Here is a 26,548-nt window from a genome sequence, read left to right as displayed (position 1 = left end):
AATCCTAGACAGTGTGTACATTAAGGGATTCTTCTTTTGCTTCTATTTACTTGAATTGTTAAGGTAATAGAGTAAGGTTATGAAAAAATTCTGTGATTGAAAAATCATTATCAAATTTTACTTGATAAATTATTGACTGCTATTTTGTTATTACCTATCATGAATAAATATAAAAAATGTTTATTTCTTCAGAAATTAAGAGGTTAAATCATTTAGTCCTAAAGAGACAATGGTAGTATAGTATATCATCAGAATACTGGTGGATTAACATGCTGAATGTAAAATTTTATTTTTTTAAATTTTATTGAGGTATAACAAGAAAAAGTGAATAAATTGCAACTCTATAACTTGAGTTTTCATACATGGAAGCATCTATATATCTGAACCAAGCCTGAGGCACAGAGTATTTCCAGAATTACCTGGGTTTTGTTTATTTTTTTATGGTATTGATACATAAGGAGAATCAAGTAGAACCTAGTGCTAGGTTCACCATGTAATGTGTATAGTGGCATATAGCTATGAAATGATTAGTAGAACAAGAAAAAGGATACCACTTTGTCCTAGAGGCTAAACTAAAGGAAAGGAAGAGTGTTTCTTTATTGTGTTGGTGACTACATTAGTACTAACATATGGGGTTAGTGGATTGCATTTCATACACTCAGCAGCCGGTTTTGTTTTGTTAGCAGCTAAAGAGAAGGTTGCTTGCTGAGCTTGAGGTCCTTTATATATTATCAGCGTGATTTACAAGAGGGGGAAATGTGCCCATTATAATTTTGCTTTATTTGGTTGGTTTTGTCTATTGATGTCATAAATGAACATAATTACTGTTTCTTATTGGAGTATTCTTAAATCTTGTCACTAATGTTTATGTACAAAAAATGCTTGTGTTAGAAATTTATCTTAGAAAAATTTGGTTTCATGTGTACTATCATTCTTTTAAAAAAAAACGAGTGATTAAATACATTTTAGTTAATTTATGCCTAAATTTTATCATTATGTCAAGATTCCAGTCATTTATAAAGTTTAAATAAATAGAATTGAAAAAAATGCACCTGTGCTTGAAAATTAACCTGTACATGTTTTTATATTTTACATTTAGAGAGCTGGAATCATGCTTCTTTATATTTGTGAGACTGAATTTTAAACATCAATGCAGTTTGGTGTATTTTTAAAAAAATGCAAAACAAAGCATTTTAAGTGATGCTAGAGGTTAAATTCAGGGTCTCACACGTGCACTCTGTCATTGATCATCATCCCAGCCCAGCAAACAATTCTTAAAATATTAAGGAAAACTAAAGTTCACAAATGATCACACATTTTGAATGCATAGTTTTATAAAAGTGAATTTTGGTTTTTTAAATAGCAATATAGTTCCAGTTGGCAGCATTCTGTTGAGAAGGTGATTTAAATTTTTGGCAAGAATGTTACACTCTAGTTTGGCTAGCGATGAGATTTAATTTTCTTTGGCAGTAGAGTCCTTTGTAGTAACACCTATCTCTTCGGTAGTCATTTCTCCTGATTTGTTGCATCTCTTCCCTTTAAACTAGAGTTAAAAATAATAGCTAATAACTGCAATATATATAATAGCTAATACTGCAATATATATAACTGCAATATATATAATAGCTAATAACTGCAATAATAGCTAATAACTGCAAAATAACTTTCTTTTACTTTGATTTGTGCATTGATTTTCACAATTTTCTGCCTGGAGGTAGACTAACAAATTTTACCAGTTGAAACTATGTCTTAACTGGCCATTGGGAGGCACCATTACAACCTTCACAAAAACTCTTGAGAGTTTCCATTGTAGATGAGAAGCTTAAAGAATAATTTAGGTTCTAAAAGAATTTTGTTTTCACATACATTATAGAGTAAAAGAGGGTGTGGCAAATATAAACTCAGTTTGGAGGCAAGCTTAAATCATTTTCTTCTCTGATTGTTTCTCTATCTTATTGGCTTCCTCACTCCTTCTAAGAATTGAATAATGCTATATAGGAAATTACCATGTTGCAGGAGCTATTCTTCCTCAGATTAGTTAGTGCACACTGCAAGTCAGCTGTTTATGCTAGTTGTTTGTTTTTTCCTTTATGAAATAAAATTGTTTTCATTTTCATTGACTGCTTAATGTAAATCTTAGTGCCAGTTTTGATGTTTCAATGTTAATTTAAAATGACCCATGTCTATATCTTTTTTTGATAAGTAGAAAGTTTTATAATCTTTCTTTAGTAGTACTAAAGATACATATGTGACACATCTAAAATCCATGCTGACTTAGCCGAGTTGTAATACAGGAGAATCTTGTCAGAGTTCATTATTTTCCTTTGAGCAGACAATACTGTGTTAATTTGAATAATATTGGAAAATATGTCTTCCAAAATGAAGCTGTGTACCATTGAACAGTATTAAAAATCAAAATGGATTTTGAAAATTGTGAAATAGATGCTTCAGTTTTTTTTTTTTCTTATAAAATTTAATGCTGGCATGTGTCACTGCAGGGGTGAGAGAGAGAGAGAGAGAGAGAGAGAGAGTGTGTGTGTGTGTGTGTGTGTTTCAATAAATTGCTCTTTGGACTACATCTGCAGATACAGTAGCCAATTGATCTAATGCAGTTTCTGAAGGCTTTCTATACAGGTGATGTCATCCTTTTAGCTCTATTCTCCTCCCACTCGTTCCTTCTTATTAGATATTTCATCTTACTGCAGAGCATAGAATCAATAGGAGCCTCTCCTTAGGGAGCTGCTGTGAAACGGGCAAGGACAGTAGGAGTTAAGACACAACATATAGTCTTGTTTTTGCAGAAGATGTAGTGTTTTTTATACCACATATGTATAATTTTCCACCAGAAAAGCCAGCCTTAGATCAGCAGTACTCTTTTACTGATGCATTAGAACAAGAAGCAATGCTGCAAAGCTTTGAATACTGCATAGGAAAAGAAAATAATAAATTTGGAAAACTCATATGTATTCTACAAGACAAACCTGTTAGAGCACGCTTCCTCTACCATTTGCTCCATCATTCATTTTTTTGTTAAATTTTTGGAGGCTAAGGATATAAAGAAGAAACTTTCATCTTAAGGATACAATGTTCTGGTTTGCCTCTGATGCAGAAGAATTACTGCAGTGCTTGCTCTTCAGAATGAATTAAATTGAAGAAAAGACAAAGCTGTATCATAGAAGATAAATCAGAGAAGATTTTTTAGCATCCAGGAACAGATTTGCTGCATGTTGCCTTATTTGCTTTGATACGGCATTAACTGTTATGTTGCCACGCTGCGTGTCTGTGCCAGGTGCCTAAGGAAACGTGTATTGTCTGTATCTCCTGAGCCAGAAATATAAACATCTTGATTTATTGTGATTTGCTTTTTATAAGTGAACATTTTGATTTTAAAAAACTGTTAGAATTATTTAGAATACCCTAAGCTACTGAAAACTCCTGTTTTCAGTTTGAAAGGGTTTTGAAGAAACTGCCTTTATATAACACTCCAAATAGTGTATGATTTGTAAAAGAAAGAAAAGAAAAGCCTAACAGAATTTTGTCAACATAGTTATTTGTGTGGCTCTGGGCTCTGGTTTGAAAAGGAAACTGCCTTTTCCAGCCTTGGAAATGGCTTTTCTTGTTCGCTGTTATGCCAATTGTCTTCAACCATGGGCATCCAAAGTAAGTATTACTATTTCTTTTTTTAATTGGTGGAGTCTAGTCATTAAATTTAAATTCTGCTATTTTTAATTGTAAATGAGCTTTATTATGCTGTTGTATTTTCTAAACTTGATAACTACAAAATCATCTAAAAAGCTTAGTCTCATGGCCATTTTGTTTTTAGTTTAAAGAAAACTCAAATATTCTTATGTACCTCAAAGAGTATTTGAAAAATGTGCCTTTTTTCATAATCTGTACTTAAAATGCAGTGCATTTTGAAGTATACTCTCTTCAAACTGAATCCTCATTTAGTTATTTCTGTTATTGTACTCTTAACTCAAAGTATTGTTTTACTTCATCTTCTTACATGGTTGATGCATTAGCTGTGTCAGTCTCATCTCTAAACTATAGAATATATTTTAATTTTCATTGTGCTGTGAAATTATAATTTATAAAGACTAGGTGACCTTAAATAGTGAAATAATTAGAGAAAATGCTAAGAAAATTATTCAGTAATGCTCATGAATACTTTCAAAATAGTAAGACTGTTCAGAAGCATCTTTTGTACTCCTCATTTAAAATTAATGCATATTAACTTATAATAAGCAAAATTCTTCCCAACATATGCTTGGTTTTAAGAAAATTCACAGTGCATTTCAAAATAATCGTATTTTTCATAGTGGCAATTTATACAGATCTGGAATTTAATGCCACTTGAGTAATTTTTCCAGGTAAGTATAGTTCAAAACAAAAAGAGAAAGGCTTGGCTTTAAAGTTTTGTTTTATAAAACAAAATGTTTTGGTAAACACTTTTAATTGTATCATTGGCTCAACTGAAATTTCCCTGTGGTTCTACTGAATGGAGATAAAGCACAATAGAGACATTTCTTATGATGATCTGAAGTCATGTCTTTGTTTAAAGGTGGTTCTATTGATGGTGACTAAGGGAGAAGTGCTTTGATAGCATCATGGTATACTATTATGTCTGTCTGAGCTCACTGTATATCTTTATAAAAAGCAACTTCAGAAGGACATTTATATCCACTGTGCATTTGGTTAACAACCGACTGAAATGAAAAAAGATAGAGAGAAGCCTACATACATACTACTTACCTGGTAAGGCATGTACACATGCCACCTGTGGGGCCCACACATTGGTGATGCTTGGCACTACCACTCCTAAAGCTTAAAGTAATATGTCGAGGGTAAAAAAGAGATTTAAAGAAAAGTAATGAGATAAATGCAGCCAAATTTTGATTTCATTTTTAAGAAATATAAAGGAAACAAAGATAATTTTAAATATCAGAACGTACAATTTCATTAAATGCTAGCAAATATCTGAGCAGGTTCTGTGATTGATAGTTTACTACGTAAATAGTCTTTTATAGATGATACAAATCTCCCCCATCTCATGTTACTGTTGATGAATTTTTTTGCAAGGTAGTGATTAAATACATTGTGTGATTAAATTCCCATAAACTTTAGGTTTTGCGGTACGTTTTACTGGTTTATAATACTCTCCCCCCCCCCATGCTGCTACTTACACTTAATTACTTTGAATTTTTTCCGTTTGCAAAATGAAGTACTAGCAGCATGAGTTGCAGGTAGGGCGGGGGTAGTGGTGAGTTTGATTTTTATGTCTTTGTATGTTTCTAAATGCTTTACTTTACATTGAACTTTAATTATTTAATTATGTATAAGATAATAAATCTAAAGATATTTTTTGCCCCCATGAACACTTTTAAAAGTTGATGTCCTATCATCTAGCATGCAGGGGTACTGATGAGAAGCCTGGACACAGTGTAATTTTTCTTATTTTTTTATTCTTGTTCATGATTAGTAGTGTAGTTGTGCTTTTGTTTTTTGATTTTTTTTTTTTAAGATTGTTTAATGCCCTGAATTTTTAAAAATTTCTTTATTGGGGGATTAATGTTTTACATTTGACAGTAAATACAATAGGTTTCTACATGCATAACATTTCTCAGTTTTCCACATAACAATACAACCCCCACTAGGTCCTCTGTCATCCTTTTTGGACCTGTACTCTCCCTCCTCCCACCACAGAGTCTTTTACTTTGGTGCAGTACACCAATTCCAGTTCAGGTTCTACTTGTGTTTGCTCTTCTGATCTTGTTTTTCAACTTCTGCCTGTGAGTGAGATCATCCCATATTCATCCTTCTGTTTCTGACTTATTTCACTTAACATGATTTCTTCACAAGCTCTATCCAAGATGAATGCCCTGAATTTTTACCATACACTGTCTCCTGCTTTGTTTTCAATTTCTTGGATGTTTCTCAATGAGAAGATAACCATTTCTCTAAAAATAAGAGAAATTTGTTACTTTTGAAAGTTCATTTCTTAGCAAATTTTGTTGCTACCTTAGTGTTAAAACTCTGAGTCTTCGGGTAACTAAACTTTTCATACTTTTATTCAACATTTTCAGCTTGATGACTTAACTCATTTATTCTTTATTTGTTTTTTTTCTTTTAATTAATTCATTTGGTTTGGATATGGAGAAAAATTGAAAGGAAAGGGTGAGGAAGAGAAGGAGAACAAAAGAGAGAGAGAAAGAGAAAGATACCAGCGGCACTCCTTTACCACTTGTGAAGCTTCTCCCCCCCCCCCCCCCCACACACACACAGGTGAGGACCAAGGACTTGAACCTGGGTCTTTGTGCATTGTAACATGAACCTGGGTCCTTGTGCATTGTAATATGTGTGCTCTAACAGGTGCACCACCACCCAGCTCCTCATTCTCTCCTCGTTTGTGACTGATTGCTATTTGTCTTTCACATTTGTAAATTCAACGTTATAATGTTACTCACCTCTGAAATTGTTTACTTTCTTCAGTGATTTAGTCGAAGTAATACTACATGATAAAATTTTGTGTTTCAAATTTTCAATGAAAATCAGCATGTGCATATTCACCATTAAAAATCTAATTCTCTCCTCCACTGTCCCTTTGTCCCAATTTGCCCACATGCCTCTCCCTCCCTTTCTGGTAATCATTAATTGGTCTTGTAGTCCGTAAGGTTTTTTCTTTTTTGTTTTCTTAACTTGTTTTGTCTGTTTTCTTAACTCTGTGTACCACATGTAAATGAAATCATATCTGTCTGTATGTGACTCATTTTATGAAGAATGATACCACTTAGATTCATCCATATTGTAAATGGCAAAACTTAATCTTTCTTCATAGCTGAATAGTATTCCATTCTGTCTCTATACCACACCTTTATCAGTAGGTACTTTAGTTGTTTCTAGTTCCTGCCTATTGTAAATAATGAGATAAACAGAGCACATCTGCTTTTTTTTTTTTTTTTTTTTTGGCCTCATGGTTATTGCTGGGGCTTGGTACCTGCACTATGAATCCACTGCTCCTGAAGGCCATTTTTTCCTTTTTGTTGTTGGACAGGACAGAGAGATATCGAAAGAGATGGGGAAGATGGGGAAAGATAGACACCTGCAGACTTGCTTCACCACTTGTGAAGCGACCCCCTTGCAGATGAGGAGCCGCTTTAACCAGGATCCTTGAGCTGGTCCTTGCGCTTCATACTATGTGCACTTAACCCGGTGTGCTACCATCTGGCCCCCACATTTGCTTCTTCATACTGGTGCTTTGCATTTTTCTGTTTAAAGTAGGATAACTGGATACGTTCTTCATTGATGATATTTTTCCCCCAGAGCAATGCTCAGTTATGGCTTATGATGCTGGGGATTGAACCTGGGACCTTCAGTGCCTCAAGCATTAAAGTCTTTTTGAATAACCATTATATACTATCTTTCAAGTCTGGATTCATTCTTAATATTTATTATTATTATATTTTTATTATTGCTCCCAGAGTTAACTGCTTGGGCTTGGTTCAGGCACTACAAATTGACTGCCTCTGATGTCCTTTTTTTTTTGTTTCTTTATTTGATAGAATAGAGAGGAAGTTGATAGGGGAGAGAGGGTGAGGAGAGCAGAACACATGAGAGGGAAGGAAAGAGGAGGAGATACCAGTAGTCCTGAGTCACCTTGTGAAGCTTCTCTCCATGCAGGTGGCAAGCAGGGGCTCAAACCTAAGTGCACCACTATCTGGCCCGTATGTATGTATGTATGTATTAGTCATTCATTATCTGAGACTGATCAGAGCCATCAGTCAGTCATATGCAATGCTGGAGGATCAAATCCCTGGCCTCATACTTGCAAGGCATTACTCTGCCACTGAGCCACCTCCCTGGCTCCTATTTCTTGTGTTTTTCAGGAATTTCCACACAGCTTTCCATAATGGTTCCACCAATTTATCTTCCCACCAATAATGTATAAGTTCTCCATTTACATTATTTTCAACATTTCTAGTCATTTGGGCAATACCATTCTCACACTTGTGAGGTGATCCCATTGTTATGAATTATTTGCTTGTTTATTATTGGGTATATGCTGAAATAGAGGGGGGAGACAGAGAGAGAGGCAGACATGACACCTGCACTCCTGCTTCACCGCTTGTGAATAGGGACTTGAAGCCAGATCCTCCTGTGATGCAATATGTGTGCTGAACTGTGTGTACCACTACCCAGGCCCCTCATAATTTGTCTGCATGTTTATATATGTTACTTCACCTCCCCTCCCCCCATTTTCTTTGTTCTTTAGTTGCAACCAGAGTTTTCACGGGTTTTTGTTTCTGCATGATGAATCCATTAGTAGTCATCTTAGATATATTCATATACTTGATTTACTTTACTGCATAGACAGTGAATTTTGGGGATTGGGGACAGGGAGACAGACAATTACAGCAGTGAAGCTTCCTCTCTGCCAGTAGGGGCTAGGTACTTGAAACCAGGCCCGAATGTATAGTAATGTTGTGATGGGTGTACCACTGCCCTGCCTCCCCCATTTTCTTTATAGTTTTTATTTATTTGTTTTTACTGAGGACATTTTTATTAGTGATTTAATATTGATTTGCAAAACTATAAGATTACCAGGATATAATTCCACAGCTTTCTCACCAGCAGAATTCTGTGTTCACATTACCTCATTTGGAAACTACATTAGTTCTCCCCAAGATCACAGATATGGGCTGACTTTTACTTCTGTAACTGTCTGCCTTTCTATGTATTTGCCTTTTTTTTTCCTATGGTTCTGTCTTTTCTTCCTTTCTAAGTCACACCTGCTACTTCTACCCCTTTGCTCTCCAGGTCCTCATGAAATTGGTTTTCAGAGCCCTCTGGTCCTCTTCCCCTAACATTTACCACTATGGGAATATGGTCAAACATTCTTTATGGGGTGCAAAAGGTGAAGATCTGGCTTCTGTAATTGTTTCTCTGCTAGACATGGGTGTTGGCAGGTCGATCCATACCCCTAGACTGTTTCTCTCTTTCTTTAGTGGTATAAGGCTTTGGACAGATGAAGTTCCAGGACACATTGGTGAGATCGTCTGCCCAGGGAGTTCTGGGTTAAATTATGGTAGCGTCTGCAACTTGGTGACTAAAAGATGGTAAGGTATAAAAGTGGACAAAATGTTTAATAAACAGGCACCAGGAAGTAGGTAGGAATAGAGCAGATGGGAATAGGGATTTTAGGCTGGATAGAAGCTAGGAAGTTAAAGTATGTTCCTAGGAGTCCATGACTTTGGTAATTTCTGCTAGAGCTTGCTATATAGCTGACCTGTAGATGGACTAAACATATTGTCTGGGAAGATAGTGTCAGAGTTGAGAATAGGACAAGAAAACTGGACCAGGGCAGAAGTAGCTCCCAAAGTTGAAGAAAATAATGTAAATACAATTAACTATTTATCACATAGATCTGACCTTGGGCCCATATATATAGTCATATTTAGCCCTGGAACTGAATAGCCATACAGTTTAGAGTGTTTATGTTTATAGCAAACTTGGTTGTTAAAAGTTAAAAAATTATTTCAGCTCAGTTCAGAGTTGCAGGATAAGGTAAGAATAAATTACCCTCATGTGTGTAAGAAGCTAAACATTTCAGATAGAAGTGTTTCAGTAGCAGGCTCATTTCTCTACTTTGACTCTTAGTGGTGACAGATACTTCGGACTTTTAAAAAACATTTTCTTTACTTATTTACTGCTGTAAATAAGGCCCAATTGTCAAGACAAAAGATAAGGAGTTGAACCAAGGTATGTGGGTGTGGGTGTGGGTGTGGGTGTGGGTGTGGGTGGGTGTGGGTGTGTGTGTGTGTTTTGCAAAAGGGCATGTAGCTGACAGAATGGTGGGCAGGCATCAGCATAACCCTCACACCTTCCCTATCTCCCTCCCTTATATCTAACATAGAATTATCCCCTCCACTCTTGAGCTGAGCTTCAGGGCTCATAATCTTCTGGTCTAAATAAGAAAAGGATGACAATCTGAGGTTCTTTATTACAGGGCACTCAAGCATTATAAGTAAATATCTGATACTAAGAATGGAACTCCTGGGCCCAGGTCTCTGTAGATAACAATATAACAATTTTTTATACTAAACAGTTGTTAACTTCATGCTCTCTGAAGAAAAGAACTGTCTTTTACATTTACTTTTTGGATAGAGAGACAGAAATCAAAGAGGAAGGAGGAGATAAAGGAGAGAGAGAAAGAGAACCACCTGCAACTCTACTTCACTGCTCCCAAAGCTTTCTCTGGTGGTGGAGACCGGAGTCTTGACCCTTGGTCCCTGGAACACGTATGCTCCACCTGGTGTGCCACTGCCCAAATACTTATTTTAGTGAAAGAGATGCAGAAAGACACAGCCAGGTATTGGCGCACCTGGTTGAATGCACATGTTACAATGCACAAGGACCTGGGTTGAAGCCCCCAGTCCCTACCTGCAAGGGGAAGGCTTTGAGTGGTAAAGCAGTGCTGCAGGGGTCTCTTTCCCTCTCTATATCCACTACTCTCTCAATCTCTGGCTGTCTCTATCCAATAAATAATAAAATATAATAAAAAATAAAATAAAATAAGAGATACAGAAAGACAGAGACAGACACACTCAGCACTGAGCTCTGATATATGGTATTGCTGGAGATTAAACCTGTGACCTTGGAGGCTCAGGCATGAAAATGTTGTTTATTTTGTTTTGTTTGTAACTGGTTAGAGACAGAGAAATTGAGAAAGAAGGGATATCGAAGAGGAATGAGAGAAAGAGACATCTGTAGCACTTTTTATCATCACTTTTTAAGTTTCCCTTATGGAGGTAGGGATAAGGACTTGAACCTGTGTCCTTGTGCGTTGTAATATATGCCTGGTCCCTAGCATGAAAGTCTTTTGATAACCATTACGCTATCTCCCCAGCCCTCTGGACTGTTCTGTTTGTTTATTGTTTATTAGTGATTTAATAATGATTAACAAGATTATAAGATAACAAGGGTATAATTCCCACCACCAGATTTCTGTGTCCTATGCCCCTGATTGGAAGCCTCTTTACTTTTTATCCTTCTGAGAGTATGAGTGTTAGCAGGTTGATCTATGATCTATACTCCCAGCCTGTTTCTATCTGTCCTTAGTGGGGCAGGGCACATTGATGAGATCATCTGTCCGGGGAAGTCAGGTTGGCGTTATGGTAACATCTACAACTTGGTGGCTGAAAGGCAGTAAGATATAAAGCAAGACAAATTGTTTAAACAGGAACCCAAAGGTAGGAATAGAGCAGTTGAAATTAGGGGGAAGAAGCATGGAAGTTTATTTTACGTATGTTCCAAGTCCCCCATGACTTCAGTAATTTTTGCCTGAGCCTAATAGCTAACATGCAGGTGGACTGAAAATGTTGTCTGGAAAGGTGGAGTTTAGAACAGGACTAGAACGCCAGATAAGGGTAAAGAGTGGCTCCCAAACATGAGGGCATTGGTCTGTTTTTAACATGATGTAGAATTTTTGAATAGTTATGTAATAGGAGTCATATGTTTCTATTTGCCTGTATTATATAATCTAGATTCAAACAAACAGCTACTACATGCCCCCCTCCCCCAGATAATTTTATAAATATTTCATGAATGGATGAATGGGAGTATCCCAGATCATTATTTTCTTACATTGAGAGTGGTTAATAAGAATATTGGGGCAAAAATAATTTGGAGAATGTTATGTGAAACAGATCTCTTTGTATGGCAAGTCTTGGATCCTATATAAGTATGCTGGATGTTAGAAAGAGCTAAAGTAGCTAACCATCAGATCTTCCTCTCCTTTTTAAATAGTTCATGAGTTCTGTCTACTGAGATAGTATTCTAAAGTATACAGTTTAGGAAGTGCTCCATTCAAATACTTAATCTGTCTCTACTGAAACTTCAGCTGTATATATATATATATATATATATATATATATATATATATATATATATATATATTACTTATAACCACAGTATTAAGTCAAATATGTTCACTTATTTATTCAGATAATGTGAGATATTGTGTTGGCATTAATACTTCATTAGGTAGTAAAAGTATAATATAAATAAGATGCAGAGTAAAAACAAAAAGATACAGAGTAAAAACAAAAATATTTCACTACCCATTTATTTCTACACGTGCTGTGCAGGTGTAGGTGTTAGGTGTTAGGTGTTTCCTGTTATGTAGCTTACATCACTTTTTATTCTATCTCAGTGCTTATAAGTTAAATATTCTCAGCTCTGTATTAGTTATGTATATTAATACATTTACAAAAATGAAACATTATAGTAAAATCTTTGGAGCTGATTTAACTTTTCCTCATTTTAAAATTGAGACTGTATAATTATGTTTATAAGAACCTTTAGTTGCTACGGGTCATAGAATTTCATCACATTCCATTGTTTACATTCATTTTTATATGGAAAGGTCAGAGACAGTTACTTTTATATGTATGTATATTTGTTTCCAGTTTTGGGAAAAAACACAATTTAGTTATAGAAATAGTAGAGGAATGTTTTCTCCACAATAAAATAAAATATTTTAACTAGATATTGTAGTTACTGGATATAGATAGTTTAATACATTTGCCTGAAGAAAAAAAAATCAAATCAGAGACTGCTTGGGAAAACCCTGAGATTATTCTGAGACAGTTGCTCCAAAGATTGGGCCCTGGGGTGGAAAATGTATACATTGTGCATATGTGAGGGCAGGTTACAACAAATACTTTAGGAATTCTACAACATAATAACTGCTAGATTATGTGTCCTGACTCGGTGTTTTTTGTGCATTGAGATAGATTGGCAGTGTTATTTATTTTCCTTAATCTATCCTATAACTCATTCTACTAGAAACGGGGGGTTTGAATGTGTTGAGTTGGTTAGTTGAATGGTGTGGGATGGTTGTTCTCTGTAAAACTTGATGGTTAAGTCAGTCTGCCCAGGTAACTTTACAGAGACACCAGATGTTTGAGCACAAAATTTTTTCTCTTTTTCTTTTTTGCTTTTTGGATTATTGCTGGGGCTATGTGATTAAAGGACTCCACCACCCCCTGCTGGCCATTTTTTGCATTTCTCTAGATAGTGAGAGACAGAGATAGAAGAGGCCAAATTAGGAAAGACACTGATCTTGTTTTTCAACTTCAGGCAGAAGTTGAAAAACAAGATCAGAAAAGAAAACAGAAGTAGAACCTGAACTGGAATGGGCGTATTGCACCAAAGTAAAAGACTCGGGTGGGGAGAATACAGGTCCAAGAAGGATTCAGAGGACCTAGTGGGGGTTGTACTGTTACATGGCAAACTGGGGGATGTTATGCATGTAAAAACTATTGTGCTTACTGTTGAATGTAAAGCATTAATTCCCCAATTAAAAAAATTAAAAATTAAAAAAAATTTTTTTAAAGAATACTACTTAACTATTAAACATGATGAGGGCTGAGGATGTAGCATAATGGTTATGCAAAAAGATGCTCATGCCTGAGGCTCTGAGGTCCCAAGTTCATTCCCCAGCCCTGCCTTAGCCAGAGCTGAACAGTGCTCTGGTCAGTCTCTCTCTTTTTAAAATAAAATAAAATATATTATTATTTTTAAAATGATAAATTCACCTTCTTCACCTCACCAAAAAAAAAAAAAAAAAAAAAAAAGGAAAGACACTGAAATAGCACTTCACTGTTCCTGAAGCTTCCCCCAGCAAGACCTATCTGCTGGCAGAGGTTCAAACCCAGGTTCTCTTGCATAATAATGTGTACACTCTGCTGGGTCAGATACCTCCTGAGTCCAGGGTCTGACCTCTTTACAGATCTCAAAACAGCTATATTCTGATTCTCAGGTCATAAACATGCCTTCAGAAAGTTGGGCTTCAGTGTGTTACAGAGTCCTTTATACACTTTACCATCTTTACCATGCGCGTGCACTCTTGTATGTGTGTGTGACTTTCTATTCTGTTTTCAGTGCTTATAAATTAAATATGTATTCTCAGTTCTGCTGTAAAGGTACAAGTACAGTAGTATTTATGTTCTCATAAACTGTTCTTTTAATAGTAGTTATTTTTTCCCCACACATTTACTGCTGGGGTTCAGTGCCTGCATGTTATAACTTGTGTGCTCTACCAAGTGCATCATGGCCTGGCCCCAGCCTGCATAAAATTAACCCCTTTTGTGTCTACTAATGCTTTTGGCACAAAATTTACTTTATCTGAATTTAATAGAGCTATGTAATATTTCTTTTGGTTTGTGTTTGCATGGCATATTAATTTACATTCTTTTATAATTAGATATTTTACCCTCCATTAACTTTGTATTTACAAACATTTCTTTAAGCTCTTTTATTAAATCAAAGATTACAGCAGTGCATCATCACCTATCAAGTCTTTGCTACTGTTCCACAGCCAGTACAAAGAATTTAGATAACTTTATTTACCCTTCTCCCGGTTTAATATCCTTGATATCCATGGTTAGTGCTGGGGCTTGATGCCGACACTAAATCCACTGCTCCCGGTGACCATTTCTTTTCTTTTTTTCCCCCTTCCTTTGGTTTTTTTATTAGAACATAGAAAAATTGAGACAGATGGGGGAGATAGGGAGAGAGAAAGAGAGACACTGACAGACCTGCTTTACTACTGGTGACACTGATCCCTGCAGATAGGTGGCATGAGCTCCAACTCAGGCCCTTCTCAACCTTGGGTGGGCTACCACCTAAACCCCCTGTAATGAATCTTCATACTACATATACTGTAAACTTTATGGTTAACTATTGTTACTGTTTTACATAGTCAGAAATTATGCAGATACACCCATTCTTTCCTTTTTCCCTGCATCTAGACATTTCCATTGGGAATCATTTTCTTTCTCTTGGAGATTTCCTTAATTCTGAGTTCACTGGGAGAGAATTTGGAGGGGGTGATGAGAGGTTTGAAATCTTGATGTATCCGTAGTTCAACAACCATACTGCTGTAAGCCATTTGTAACCCCTACCCCCAATAAAGCAGAGAAAAAAGGAAAAAAATATTTTGCCCTTCTGAGTATGAATTCTATTTGGATTCTAGCTATCTGTTAAGAAGTCAGTTATCGGTTTAACTTTGCTCTTATAAATGTCTTATCCTGACTCCATTTAAGACTTCTTTCTGTCTTTTTCTAAAGTTTTAGCATGGTTATATATAGATGTGATTTTATTTAATCTTCTTTGTAACTCTAAAAGCTTCTTTGTATCTTTTGACAATTTTGAAAATGCTTAACTATCATCAATGCCTTAAATTCCTTTCTACTTCTGGGCTAATAAGGTAGAGGATAAGTACTGCTGTGCTGTATGTATACAACCCAGGTTTGAGTCCACCCCCCCCCCCCACCATGTGGGATGTTTTTATATTGTGGTTTTTCTCTCCTCCCCCTGTTTCTCTAGGTCTGTGCTTTCTGTAGCCCTGGTGACAACAACAAAAGTTCTGTTAACATTTCTATATTCTGATTATTTAGATATTGCCACCTACAGTGTATTTCCTATGGCTCCTAAGTCTTTTTTCTTAGGTTTATCTTTTTTATTCTCTAAGACTTACTGAGGTTATTTTTCAGACTAATTCTTTTCTGGGTTTTTTTTTCCTGGTTTTCTTTTTAGTATTGTTAAATACTGTTAAACATATCTGTTGACCTTTTAACTTCTATAATTTTATTTTCCATATACTAGAATTTTCACTTTATTTCTTTAATGAAGTTCTTAGTTTTAACTCTTCTCTGTAAATATTATTGAACACTAAAATCCCAAATGTGACCAGATGTATGACTTGTGAGGTAAGAATGAGTTTTATTTAATGGATTGTTTAAAAAAGAATAAAGAGCATGCTATAATCTGGAGAGCTCTCAGAAGCCTAGAAGTGGACCTACCCTATGACCCTGCAGTTTGTCTCCTGGGAATATATTCTAATGAACCAAATACAACTATCCAAAAAGATTTGTGTATACCTATGTTCATAGCAGCACAGTTTATAGCCAAAACCTGGATGCTACCCAGGTGTCCACAGCAGATGAGGGGCTGAGTAAGTTATGGTCTATATACATAATGGAATACTACTCAGATATTAAAAATGGTGATTTCACTTTCTTCACCTCGTCTTGGATGGAGCTTGAAGGAGTTACGTTAAGTGAGCTAAATCAAACAAAAGGATGAATATGGAATGATTTCACTCATAGAAGTTGAAAAGTAAGAACAGAACTGGGAAACGTTATGCATATACAAACTATTGTGTTTTGCTGTCAACTGTAAACCATTAATCTCCCAAAAAGAAATTTAAAAACAAGAAAAAACAGAAGGGAAAACACTAAGCAGAACTTGGACTGGAGTTGGTGTATTGCACCAAAGTAAAAGACTCTGGGGTGAGGAGGGAGAGGATGCATGTCCTGGAACATGATGGCAGAGGGGGACCTAGTGGGGGTTGAAATGCTTGTGGTAAACTGGGAAATGTTACACATGTACAAACTATTGTATTTTACTATTGACTGTAAAACATTAATTCCCAATAAAGAAACTAAATATATATGCTACAGAGACTACAAACCCTACAAAAACCTAAAGTACATTCTCTTTGTCCCTATTAGGAAAATGTTTGAAAACCCTGATACATGTTAAGTATAATTATTTTAGAGACTATAATATGCCATTATTTGACAATACTTCTTTGATATCGAAAGATTACTAGTTCTCTTAGTTTCCATCAGTATCAATGTTGCCCACTAGTAGAACAGTTTTGAGCAATGAAGATTATATATGCAGGGTTCTGTAAATAATTTGAGATTTGGGATTTTTTTTAAATATTTATTTTCCCTTTTGTTGCCCTTGTTGTTTAACATTGTGGTTATTGATGTCGTTGTTGGGTAGGACAGAGAGAAATGGAGAGAGGAGGGGAAGACAGAGAGGGGGAGAGAAAGACAGACACCTGCAGACCTACTTCACCACTTGTGAAGCAACTCCCCTGCAGGTGAGGAGCCAGGGGCTTGAACCTTAGGCTGGTCCTTGCGCTTTGCGCCACGTCCTTTTAACCTGCTGCGCCACCGCCGGACTCCCTTGGGATTTTTTAAAATTTTTTTATGAAGATACGCCTAATGCTGGGAATTAAGATGATTCAAAATGATCGTCAGTTTACTTTTGGATTATACTTAACTCCTATAGTGTACTTTTTTCTGTCCAAAGTATAGCTCTTTATGCTACACATTCAAATATAATTCTTTTCTCAGCCAGGGGTTTTCATAAACTGTCAGCCTGTTAGCCTCCTTCAGAAACAGGAAACACATCTTAGAGAAAAGCAACCTCAAAATGAGCAGATTGTGTGAGCGTATATTTCAGTTTTTCAGTTTATCTTAATTACAGGATTCATCTGAATTACCAAACCCTCTGTTAGCAGTATTATCATCAGGGGAAGTTTGTCAGGAGTTTCTTTGTGTGTAGTCTTTATAATTATAGTGATTTCCCTTGACATAATGTAAATCAGACTTCCTTATTTTCTCTTTTAGACATACTTAGTTTTCACAATTAGCATGTATATTTCTTAAACTGAATCAATGACAAGCTGTGTTTTAAAAAGTAAACATTTCTCTTGATAATCCTGAATAGAAAGTGACAGAAAAATTACTTTAGAAATGTGTCATCATACCTCCTATGTTAAATTTTCTATGAAGAAAAATGGTTTATTCCTTACCTTGACTGCTATAGCATTTATTTTGTGAGGTTTTTTTCTTCTCATGTTTTGAAATATATCGTACAACCTGCCTCCCAGTAATATATTACCAAGCTAGACTGGTGGAATTAGCTCACCTGGAGAGGGTATCTACTTTGCCATGTCCTTGACCTGGGTTTGAGCCAAGCCCACCTCACTGAAAGCTTCCGTACTATAGTATCTTCATCTGCTTATCTATGTACCTATCTGGAAAAAAGTTTTCATGGAGTGGTGAAGTCCCAGTGACAGCAACAACAAAAGTGACCTTATTAAAGATGAAGTTTTGGTATAATTTCCTTATGTCTCTTATATCCCTGCACTTAGTGTAGGAAATCATTAATTTACTGTGACTGTCAACTACTTTTGAGGGCAACTACCTACTAATACAGTACTAAGTAAAAAGAAACTTAATATCAGTCAGCTGTTAATTTTCTTAAGTATGAGATATTACTTTCTTTGATTGTGTATTATGTGTGTAGCAATTGCATTCCTGTCCTTTTTTATGGTGGTAGCAACTGATGTTTTTACTTGAGGAAAAAGAGGACTAAATTTTTCCTCTGAAATACCACTCCAATGGTAATCTCTACTTGTCATTGTTATGGGGCTTCCACAGCACTAAAGCTTCCTCCAGTACAGTGGAAGCCAGGCTTGAACCGGTCCGTACATGATAAAGCAGGCACACTATCCAGATAAACTATTGCAGACCCAATATTCTCTTATAAAAACTTCTTAGTGGAGTTCCTCTGTAGATTTGTCTAATAGTTACAGAGTACTAAACTTACTATTATTATATCCTAAAATTTTTCCTAGGAATAGAGACTTTAGGATAGAAATTAGGTTATACAATGATTTATATAAAGCAAAAATTTGTTGGAAAAGTTTCAGGGGAAGGTATAATTTCTATTTAGAATATCTTAAATTATTTTTCTTCTTCAGCTTCCAGCCGATCTTACCAAGATGCACATCACAGACAACCCTCATCCCCAGGTGACTCATGTGTCTTCTAGTCAGTCTGGTTGTAGCATCGCCAGTGACTCTGGGAGCAGCAGTTTATCTGATATTTATCAGGTAAAATATTAGGGGTTTGTATGCTATGAATACACCTTTTTTTTTTTCTCTTGCCAAATACCCTTAGCTTATCACATATCCTTTAATGAGGGTATAATACGTAGGCATCAGATCTTTAGTACAGTATGTTCTACTTGCTGTGTTATATTTGCAGTCTTAAAGAAATGATACCTTTTGAGAATGGTGAAATCTAGTCCAAGATGTATGAATAATATATTCTTTTATCCAGATAAACCAAATTAGGGTATAATGCTTGCTTTGGTTAAAAGAAAATTTCTGAAACAACTTAACATAAGCTTTTAAAAGCTAATTTTTACTATAGTTGAGTATTTTCTATAATTCATATAGAAACTATAATTGCTTTGTATTGTATAGACTCTAAATTATTTTAGTAGGTTAAAAAAATAAAAATATATTTTCTTTTAGCGTAGTATATACAGATGTTAGAATTTCATCAAGTAGTCAGTGTTTAAAAATTATGAATGAGGGACCAGCAAAAAAACTCAACAGGATAGTGTACTTGCTTTGCCACATGTATGACCTAGGTTGAAGCCCTGCCCACACCACATTGGAGCAAACTTCAGTGCTATAGTGTTTTGCCTTCTCTCTTGATCTCTCTTTCTGGAAAAAAAATAATAAATAAATAAAAGCTCAACACAACTACAAAAAAATATGTTTTTGAATGAGTTGGTTTTATGCAGTAACTTCTTAAGCTAAATTTTAATATAAATGTATAAAACATCTCAGACTAGCCACATTTTAAGTGTCCAAACAGCCAGCCACATATGCCCAAATAGTACTGATCTGGCCAAATAGAGTCAGTATTATATGAGGAAATGTTTTAGCATGTGGGTTTACTAAAATGCCCAAATTTGTTATATTTTAGGAAAAGTGTCCATTTCCTGTTTGATAAGTTGGTAGACAGATATAAGGTAGAGGAGAAGCTTCAAATTTTGTACTTATCATTTTGCTGCACAAAGTTAGTTGCTGTGGTCTCATACATCTCCCGGATTGACATTTTGTAGTAGAGCAAGCTAGTGCCCTTACTCATTCTCTAGCAAAAGGAATTTTTTAAAATATTATTTAATTTTTAATGAGAGAGATACAAAAAGAGACAGACACAAGAGCTGGGGATTGAATCAGGTACCTCATGGTCTCATGCATAAAAGTCTTTTGCATAAATATTGTGTTATCTCCTCAGCCTGGAATTTTTTAAGTTAAAAGCAATGCAATAGCTCTAGGGATAGTTATTGTATTTGTGTAATTGTTTTGCCCAATACATTCTGCCCCTCCTAAAAAGAAGTATCTTGTGAGAGAAATGAGTTTATTGAAACCTAAAAGTCAAAATAGAATTGTGACATCTCTGTCTTCATGTAGCTTTCCTGAAAACCATGAGGGAGATTGACCCGAAGTTTAAAAAGTTCAAAGATGTGGTTGTAGAGTTCTCTCAGATTATGTGGAAATATCTGTACTTTGGTAAGAGAGACCATACAGCAAAGAGGTGGTGTTGACCAACTACTTGGTCTCGGTAGACTATCAATTATTAATACTTGGTCTCGGTAGAATATCAATTATTAAGTCAAATGTGATCATGGTGTTGCAGCAAAAAACAGAGCCATAGGGGGCCAGGTGGTAGTACAGCGGGTTAAGCGCACATACCACAGAGTGCAAGGACCAACGTAAAGATCCCGGTTTGAGCCCCCAGTTCCCCACCTGCAGGGGGATCGCTTCACAAGCGGTGAAGCAAGTCTACAGGTGTCTATCTTTCTCTTCCCCGTCTCTCTCAATTTCTCTCTTTCCTATCCAGCAACAATGATGGCAATAATAGTAACAGCAAGGGCAACAAACGGGGAAAAAATAGCCTCCAGGAGCAGTGGATTTGTAGTGCAGGAATGGAGACCCAGAAGTAACGCTGGAGGCACAAAAAAAAAAAAAAAAAGACCCATAGATGGTAGTGAGAAATGGAAAAATGGAAGAAGAGATTATCACACAGATTGAGATTCAGAATCACTTGGTAAGGCAGTTGCTTTACTGTGAATTGGCTGTACAAATTCTGTATCTTTGGCAAGATTCTAGAGGAACGGGGGTCGGGCGGTGGCGCAGTGGGTTAAGCCGCAAGTGGCGCAAAAGCGCAGGGACCGGCGTAAGGATCCCGGTTCGAGCCCCCGGCTCCCCACCTGCAGGGGAGTCGCTTCACGGGCGGTGAAGCAGGTCTGCAGGTGTCTATCTTTCTCTCCCCCTCTCTCTCTGTCTTCCCCTCCTCTCTCCATTTCTCTCTGTCCTATCCAACAACAAAGCAACGTCAACAATGGCAATAATAACCGCAACAAGGCTGCAACAGCTAGGGCAACAAAAAGGGGGAAAAATGGCCTCCAGGAGCGGTGGATTCATGGTGCAGGCACCGAGCCCAGCAATAACCCTGGAGGAAAAAAAAAAAAAGATTCTAGAGGAACTAATGTAAGCATTTTACTTAGATTAGCATCTACAGGATGTCCCACTTTCTGGCTACTGGCTTGTCTAAGGCAAGAGTGCACCTTTTGCTGTAGGGCCATAAACTTCTTTGTGGTTGCTCTGTTTCAGTCTTTCATATGTCTTCTTTAGTAGTACTCACTACAACTCACTCAACCTCTTAAAAGATGCATTTTATGATAAGGTAAATTGTACAGATTACCATAAATTGTGCATGCAAAGGAGTTCCTCCAATATAAAGTATATGTCTCATTATAAACAGTATGTCAAACTTCACAAACCTTAAAGTTGCCATTAATTCTCCCTTGATCATCACATTTAACACCAAATCATAATCATTTATGTTTCCTACATCATTGTGTACATAATGTTAACTGATATATAATCTGTAATAAAATGTATCCTCTGTAGCATCACCTACATGCAGAAACATTTCCATCACTTCCCAAAAGTACTTAATGCGCCTTTGTAGTCAGTCCTTTCTCATGATTCTCCCCCCCTCCCCCCCCAGTTCCTGAAAATCATCTATCTCTTTTCTGCCCTCCAAGTTTTGTATTCCCTAAAAGGTCATATGAAACCTCATTAAAAGATGAAAGAAGTGACTTTTTAAATTAGTGATTTAATAATGATTAATAAGATTGTAGAATAAAATGGGTACAGTTCCATATAATTCCTACCACCAGAGTTCCATATCCCATCCCATCTGGGGTTGGTTCCCTATTCTTTATCTCTCTGGGAGGATGGACCAAAGATCTTTATGGGGTTCAGAAAGTGGAAGGTCTGCTTTCTGTAATTGCTTCTCCACTGGACATGGACATTGAGAGGTTGATCCATACTCCCAGCCTGTTTCTCTCTTTCCCTAGTGGGCTAGGGCTCTGGGGAGGTGAGGTTCCAGGACTTATGGGTGAGGTCATCTGCCCGGGGAAGTCAGGTTGCTGTTGTGGTAGCATCTACAACTTGGTGGCTGAGAAACATTAAGATATAAAGCAGAACAAATTGTTTAATAATCAGGAACCTAAAGGTAAGAATATAGCAGATGAGATTTGGGGTCTTCATGTTGGAAGAAACTAGGAAGTCTATTTTATGTATATTCCAAGGGGGCCCATGACTTAAGTAATTTTTACCTGAGCCCCACAGCTAACATGCAGGTGGGCTAAAAGTATTGTCTGGGAAGATGCTGTCAGAGCTGAGAAAAGCCTAGAAAGCTATATCAGGGCAGAAAGGAGCTCCCAAATATGGGAAAAGTATATAAATACCATTAACTGTAGACCCCATTGATCTGCCCTATGGCCCATGTCTATTCATATTTAGCACAGGAGCCTTTGTAACCTCTGCATCCCTGTCAGGCTGAGCTCACAGTCCATGGTTACAGCTAGGAACATTCTAGGCTGTACTCATTTCAGGACCAGTCTTCCTGAAATGAGCAGTTTCTACCATTGTTGTTCCACATTGAGGGAAAAGTCCTGTAAAGACCCACAAGAGGGTTTATGATGTTCCTGATGGAGATGACCAGTGGTGGTGGAGAGAGGGAGTTTGTTAGAAGTCTAGGGCCCCAGATGATGGGGTGACCTGGTAGTGACCAAAAAGGCCATCATTAAAGTTTGCCAGTATCTTGCCCTTATCCAATTTCTGTAGTCCTTACTTTATTTGACAAGGGTAGACTTAGTGATTGAAGAAAGTGAAATAGGAAGTAGGTGAGGAAGGTATCTAGGTCTGAGTGGAAAAATATTTGACTAAGTACTTTATGGTATCTTTTTTAGGTCTTTCTATTTGTTTGATGCACTTACTGAGTCACTGTAGACTATAGCACACTTTTAAGATATTTCTATCCCATGGGCCCTGGTTTATAACTTTGTTAGGAAGTGCACCACCCAAAATGGAACTAAGGAGTCCTATGAGCTAGAGTATTGGAGCTGGAGGCTTGACATCCCAGGCCTGGCATCTCTGGACACCGTCTGAAATGAAACATGTTGAGGTAGCACTGGGTGTATTGATTTGGTTGAGATCAGCAAATGCAGTATCAAATAGATCAAGAGAAGCATGAAGGAAAACAAGCAAAGCCTCAGAGGTTACAGGACTGAGAGAAATATGGGTTTTGCAGAGAATGAAGAAGGTTCCTTGGTGTCTTAGAGTTTAAGAAGGCAGTAGATTATTACTATTATAAACAAGTAGAACTTGGTTTATTTTGAAAATCGCACGGTTAAGATTTACTGTACGATACAAGACTTTACCATGATTTAATGCTGTTTACAAATAACTATAAGCAACCTGTCCTGTCAGTGTATATAAGATGTGACTTTGAAAACTAATCAGATAGGGCAGGGAATGGTTCTTAGTAGTAGAGCATCGTCATTGTATTTTTTGGCTCTGGGTTTGATGTCCAACACTACATGAGCACAAGTCACAACTTGGTGGTGGTGATGGAGTACTTGGTGCTCACTTTTGCACCTGCAGGCTATCTCTTACTCCCTGTTTTCACCCTTCCTTTTTCTTTGCCTTTTACCCACTTTTCTTCCCTGCTTTTCTTTTCCACTTTCTTCCCTCTTCTCTCTTTTCATTTCTCTTCCCTCTTCTCTCTACCATTGTCTTTGTTTATCTCTGTTATTAAAAACTTAACAGTTGAACTAGGGAGTTGGTTCAGCAATATAAGCAGCACATTTCACTCTCTAGCACCATGTTAAAAAGATAAGTTGAAACAGTAATTTGGTGAATTTCAACAGAGTCTACAGTTAAATGGAGCACTGCCATTTTAGGAGGAAATAAAAATTAAATATGAAGCAGAAAGTTCTCATTTATGCAAAAAAAAATGCAATACAGAGTCTTAAGAGTAATAATAGTCAAAGAAAGAAGACAAATCTCCTAGACTTCAGTTAAACTTAAGACAATTGTAAGTGCCAAGTGGTGGCACACTCAGTAGGGTGCACATTTTTCAGTGAACTAGAACCCAGCTTCAAGCTCCAGTTCCTCACCTGCAGGGAAAAGCTTCTTGAGCAGTGAAGCAGGGCTTCAGGTGTCACTGTTTCTCTCTTATCTGCCTTGTGCATGGACAATTCCATTGCTCTTGGGCCAACTACATCACTCTTCATTTTAGAGAGAGGGAGAGAAATACCACAGCACTGGAGCAAGACTTAGTTGGTGCCAGGGCTCAGATCAAGTCTGTGGCACAGCAAGGCACACACCCTACTGGGTAAATCAAGTTTTTACTTATAATGTTTGTGTGTAGTTTTTACTATGGATAAGGATAAACCCCTTCCCCACTATGGACATGACTATTAATTAACTTAATGAACCATAAAGAAAACAAGTGTCTAGGGGCAGGGTAGTGGCACACATGTGACAAAGCACATTGACCCCCAGTCCCCACTTGCAGTGTGTGTGGGGACAGCTTCACCAATAGTGAAGCAGTGCTGTAATCCTCTCATTTCCTCTTCATCACCCCCTTCTCTGTCTATCTTCCGATTTCTGTCTATCCTATAAAGAAATTTTTAAGTATATAGTTAAAATAAAAGTTGAATCTTACTGCAATGAAATGTTAGAGGGTAATTGAATAAAATAAATAAGACCAATAATAGGCAAAATATATCTTAAGAAGTGCAGAATTTCTAGACAATAATTTTTAAAAAGTGAAATATATGAGACCAACCAAATTATTTGTATATGTATATTTCTAATCAGATCCTCAGGGCTAAAGGAAAAGAAGACAACTTAGATTTAAATGTCACAACTAGGTCTTTGGTCTTTCCTTTGATTTCTCGGGTGGGGGGGTTATTTATTTTTTATTTTGTTTGGTATTAGTTACAGCTGTAAGTATACCCTTTATTTATAGTATTTATAGGGGTGTGTGTGTGTGTGTGTGTGTGTGTTTGTGTGTGTGTGTGTGTGTGTGTGTGTGCCTCTAGCAGCCTCCTTAGCCATAACTTCTAACAGTATAAACAAAGGCTTGCAAAATAATGCAAGTACATTTCATTTGGAGAGTTTGGGGGAAGAGGGAAGTGAGACTTCCTGTCACTAACCTTTTTTGCTAACTTTTGCAAGTAGGATTTCACCACTCCCCAGACAAACTTTTTATTCTTTTCATTTGTTAGAGATAGCCATGGCACAGCACCAGAGCTTGCCCCAGTGCTGTTGCACTCTTGTGTGGTGCAAGGGCTTCAAGGTCAGTTGTGTAGATGGCAAAGCACATGTTGTACCAGGTGAACTATCTTTGGCCCCCCCACAGTATTTTTATTTTTAAATGGAGAGAGGAAAAGAGAAACCAGAGTACTGCTGTGACGTATGTAGAAGGGAATTAACCCAGGAGCCTCAGGTTCCAAAGGCTGTATTCTATCCTCTATGTCACTTTCCTGAAAAATAGCTCGTACCACTTAATATTACATGTATGGCAGTACTCCAATGAATTTACTTCTTTGTGTGTGTGTGTGTGTCTTCTAGTTCAAAACTAAAATCTGCTCACTCACAAAAACTTCAAATTAAAGCATTTACTGTGATCTAGGGAAAATTAATGTAATGACTTTCTTGTGAATATGTTTCTAATTAGATTGGCTTAAATATAGCTAAAATTGTGCATTAAGTGTTATTTAAAACAAACAAAAGAAAAAACCCAAGTCATTACTCAGATCTGGCTGTTAGTGGTGGTAGGGATCAATCCTAGAACCTCTTGCATGCCACTCCTGTCTGCTGCTGCTGCTGTGCAGTCTCTCCCACTCAATTTTTATGTAAGGTATAAGTATATACTGAAAAATCCTGTGCTTCAATACCTACTTCTATTTTTTTTATTGGGGGTGAAGGGTAGATGCAGGGCTTGTTGTACAGTGTGTTTTAATTTAATAATCTTCAATGAATGATGACAACTCAAGTGTTATCTCACAATATTTCTTTTAGCTGTTCAGTTTGCTAGGTTCCTAGGCCAGCAAGTCTCCATTAACATTTCTCGTTTGATGATCCTTTTCAGACATGTTGATTTGTACAATTATAATTAAAGCAAACAAATGTTACACTTTTCATTTACATTTTCTGCAAAAGATCTGTGTATCTCAGATGCTTTCACAATTTATTTTCTAAAAATGTATTTGTTAATGAAAGAGAACCAGAGCATCATTCTAGAACCTGGGATGCTAAGACCTTAACTTGCCACCTCAAGCTTAAGAGTTCAACTGCACCACCTCTACGGCCCCAACTTTCACAGTGTAATTGTAATATAAGATACTGCCTTGTGCAAAACCTAACATCACAAGACACTGAGTTAAACCTTTCATGATATTGAAGTGTAATGTACATATAAATACTTTTAAAGAATTTAGAATTTAAAGTAAATTTAGACTT

At 36.7% G+C, this 26,548-nt stretch overlaps 1 protein-coding gene across 8 annotated transcripts in view; it reads left to right on the top strand.

The window, feature by feature from the left end:
- Window positions 1–26,548, top strand: part of RAPGEF6 (Rap guanine nucleotide exchange factor 6) — a 207,433-nt gene that overhangs the window by 64,152 nt on the left and 116,733 nt on the right. For 7 of the 8 annotated variants that reach the window (XM_060177662.1, XM_060177643.1, XM_060177634.1 and 4 more), the window contains one exon: window positions 18,626–18,757. The exons of the other annotated variant lie outside the window; for it this stretch is intronic. In XM_060177662.1, the coding sequence (XP_060033645.1) occupies window positions 18,626–18,757 (132 nt within the window). The remainder of the gene's footprint in view (window positions 1–18,625; window positions 18,758–26,548) is intronic. 8 annotated transcript variants of the gene reach the window in all.

Source organism: Erinaceus europaeus, chromosome 2 (assembly GCF_950295315.1).
Source record: "Erinaceus europaeus chromosome 2, mEriEur2.1, whole genome shotgun sequence".
Classification (NCBI taxonomy): domain Eukaryota; kingdom Metazoa; phylum Chordata; class Mammalia; order Eulipotyphla; family Erinaceidae; genus Erinaceus; species Erinaceus europaeus.
The sequence above is the reverse complement of the archived record's forward strand: the minus strand, read 5'-3'. Positions and strand labels throughout refer to the sequence as shown.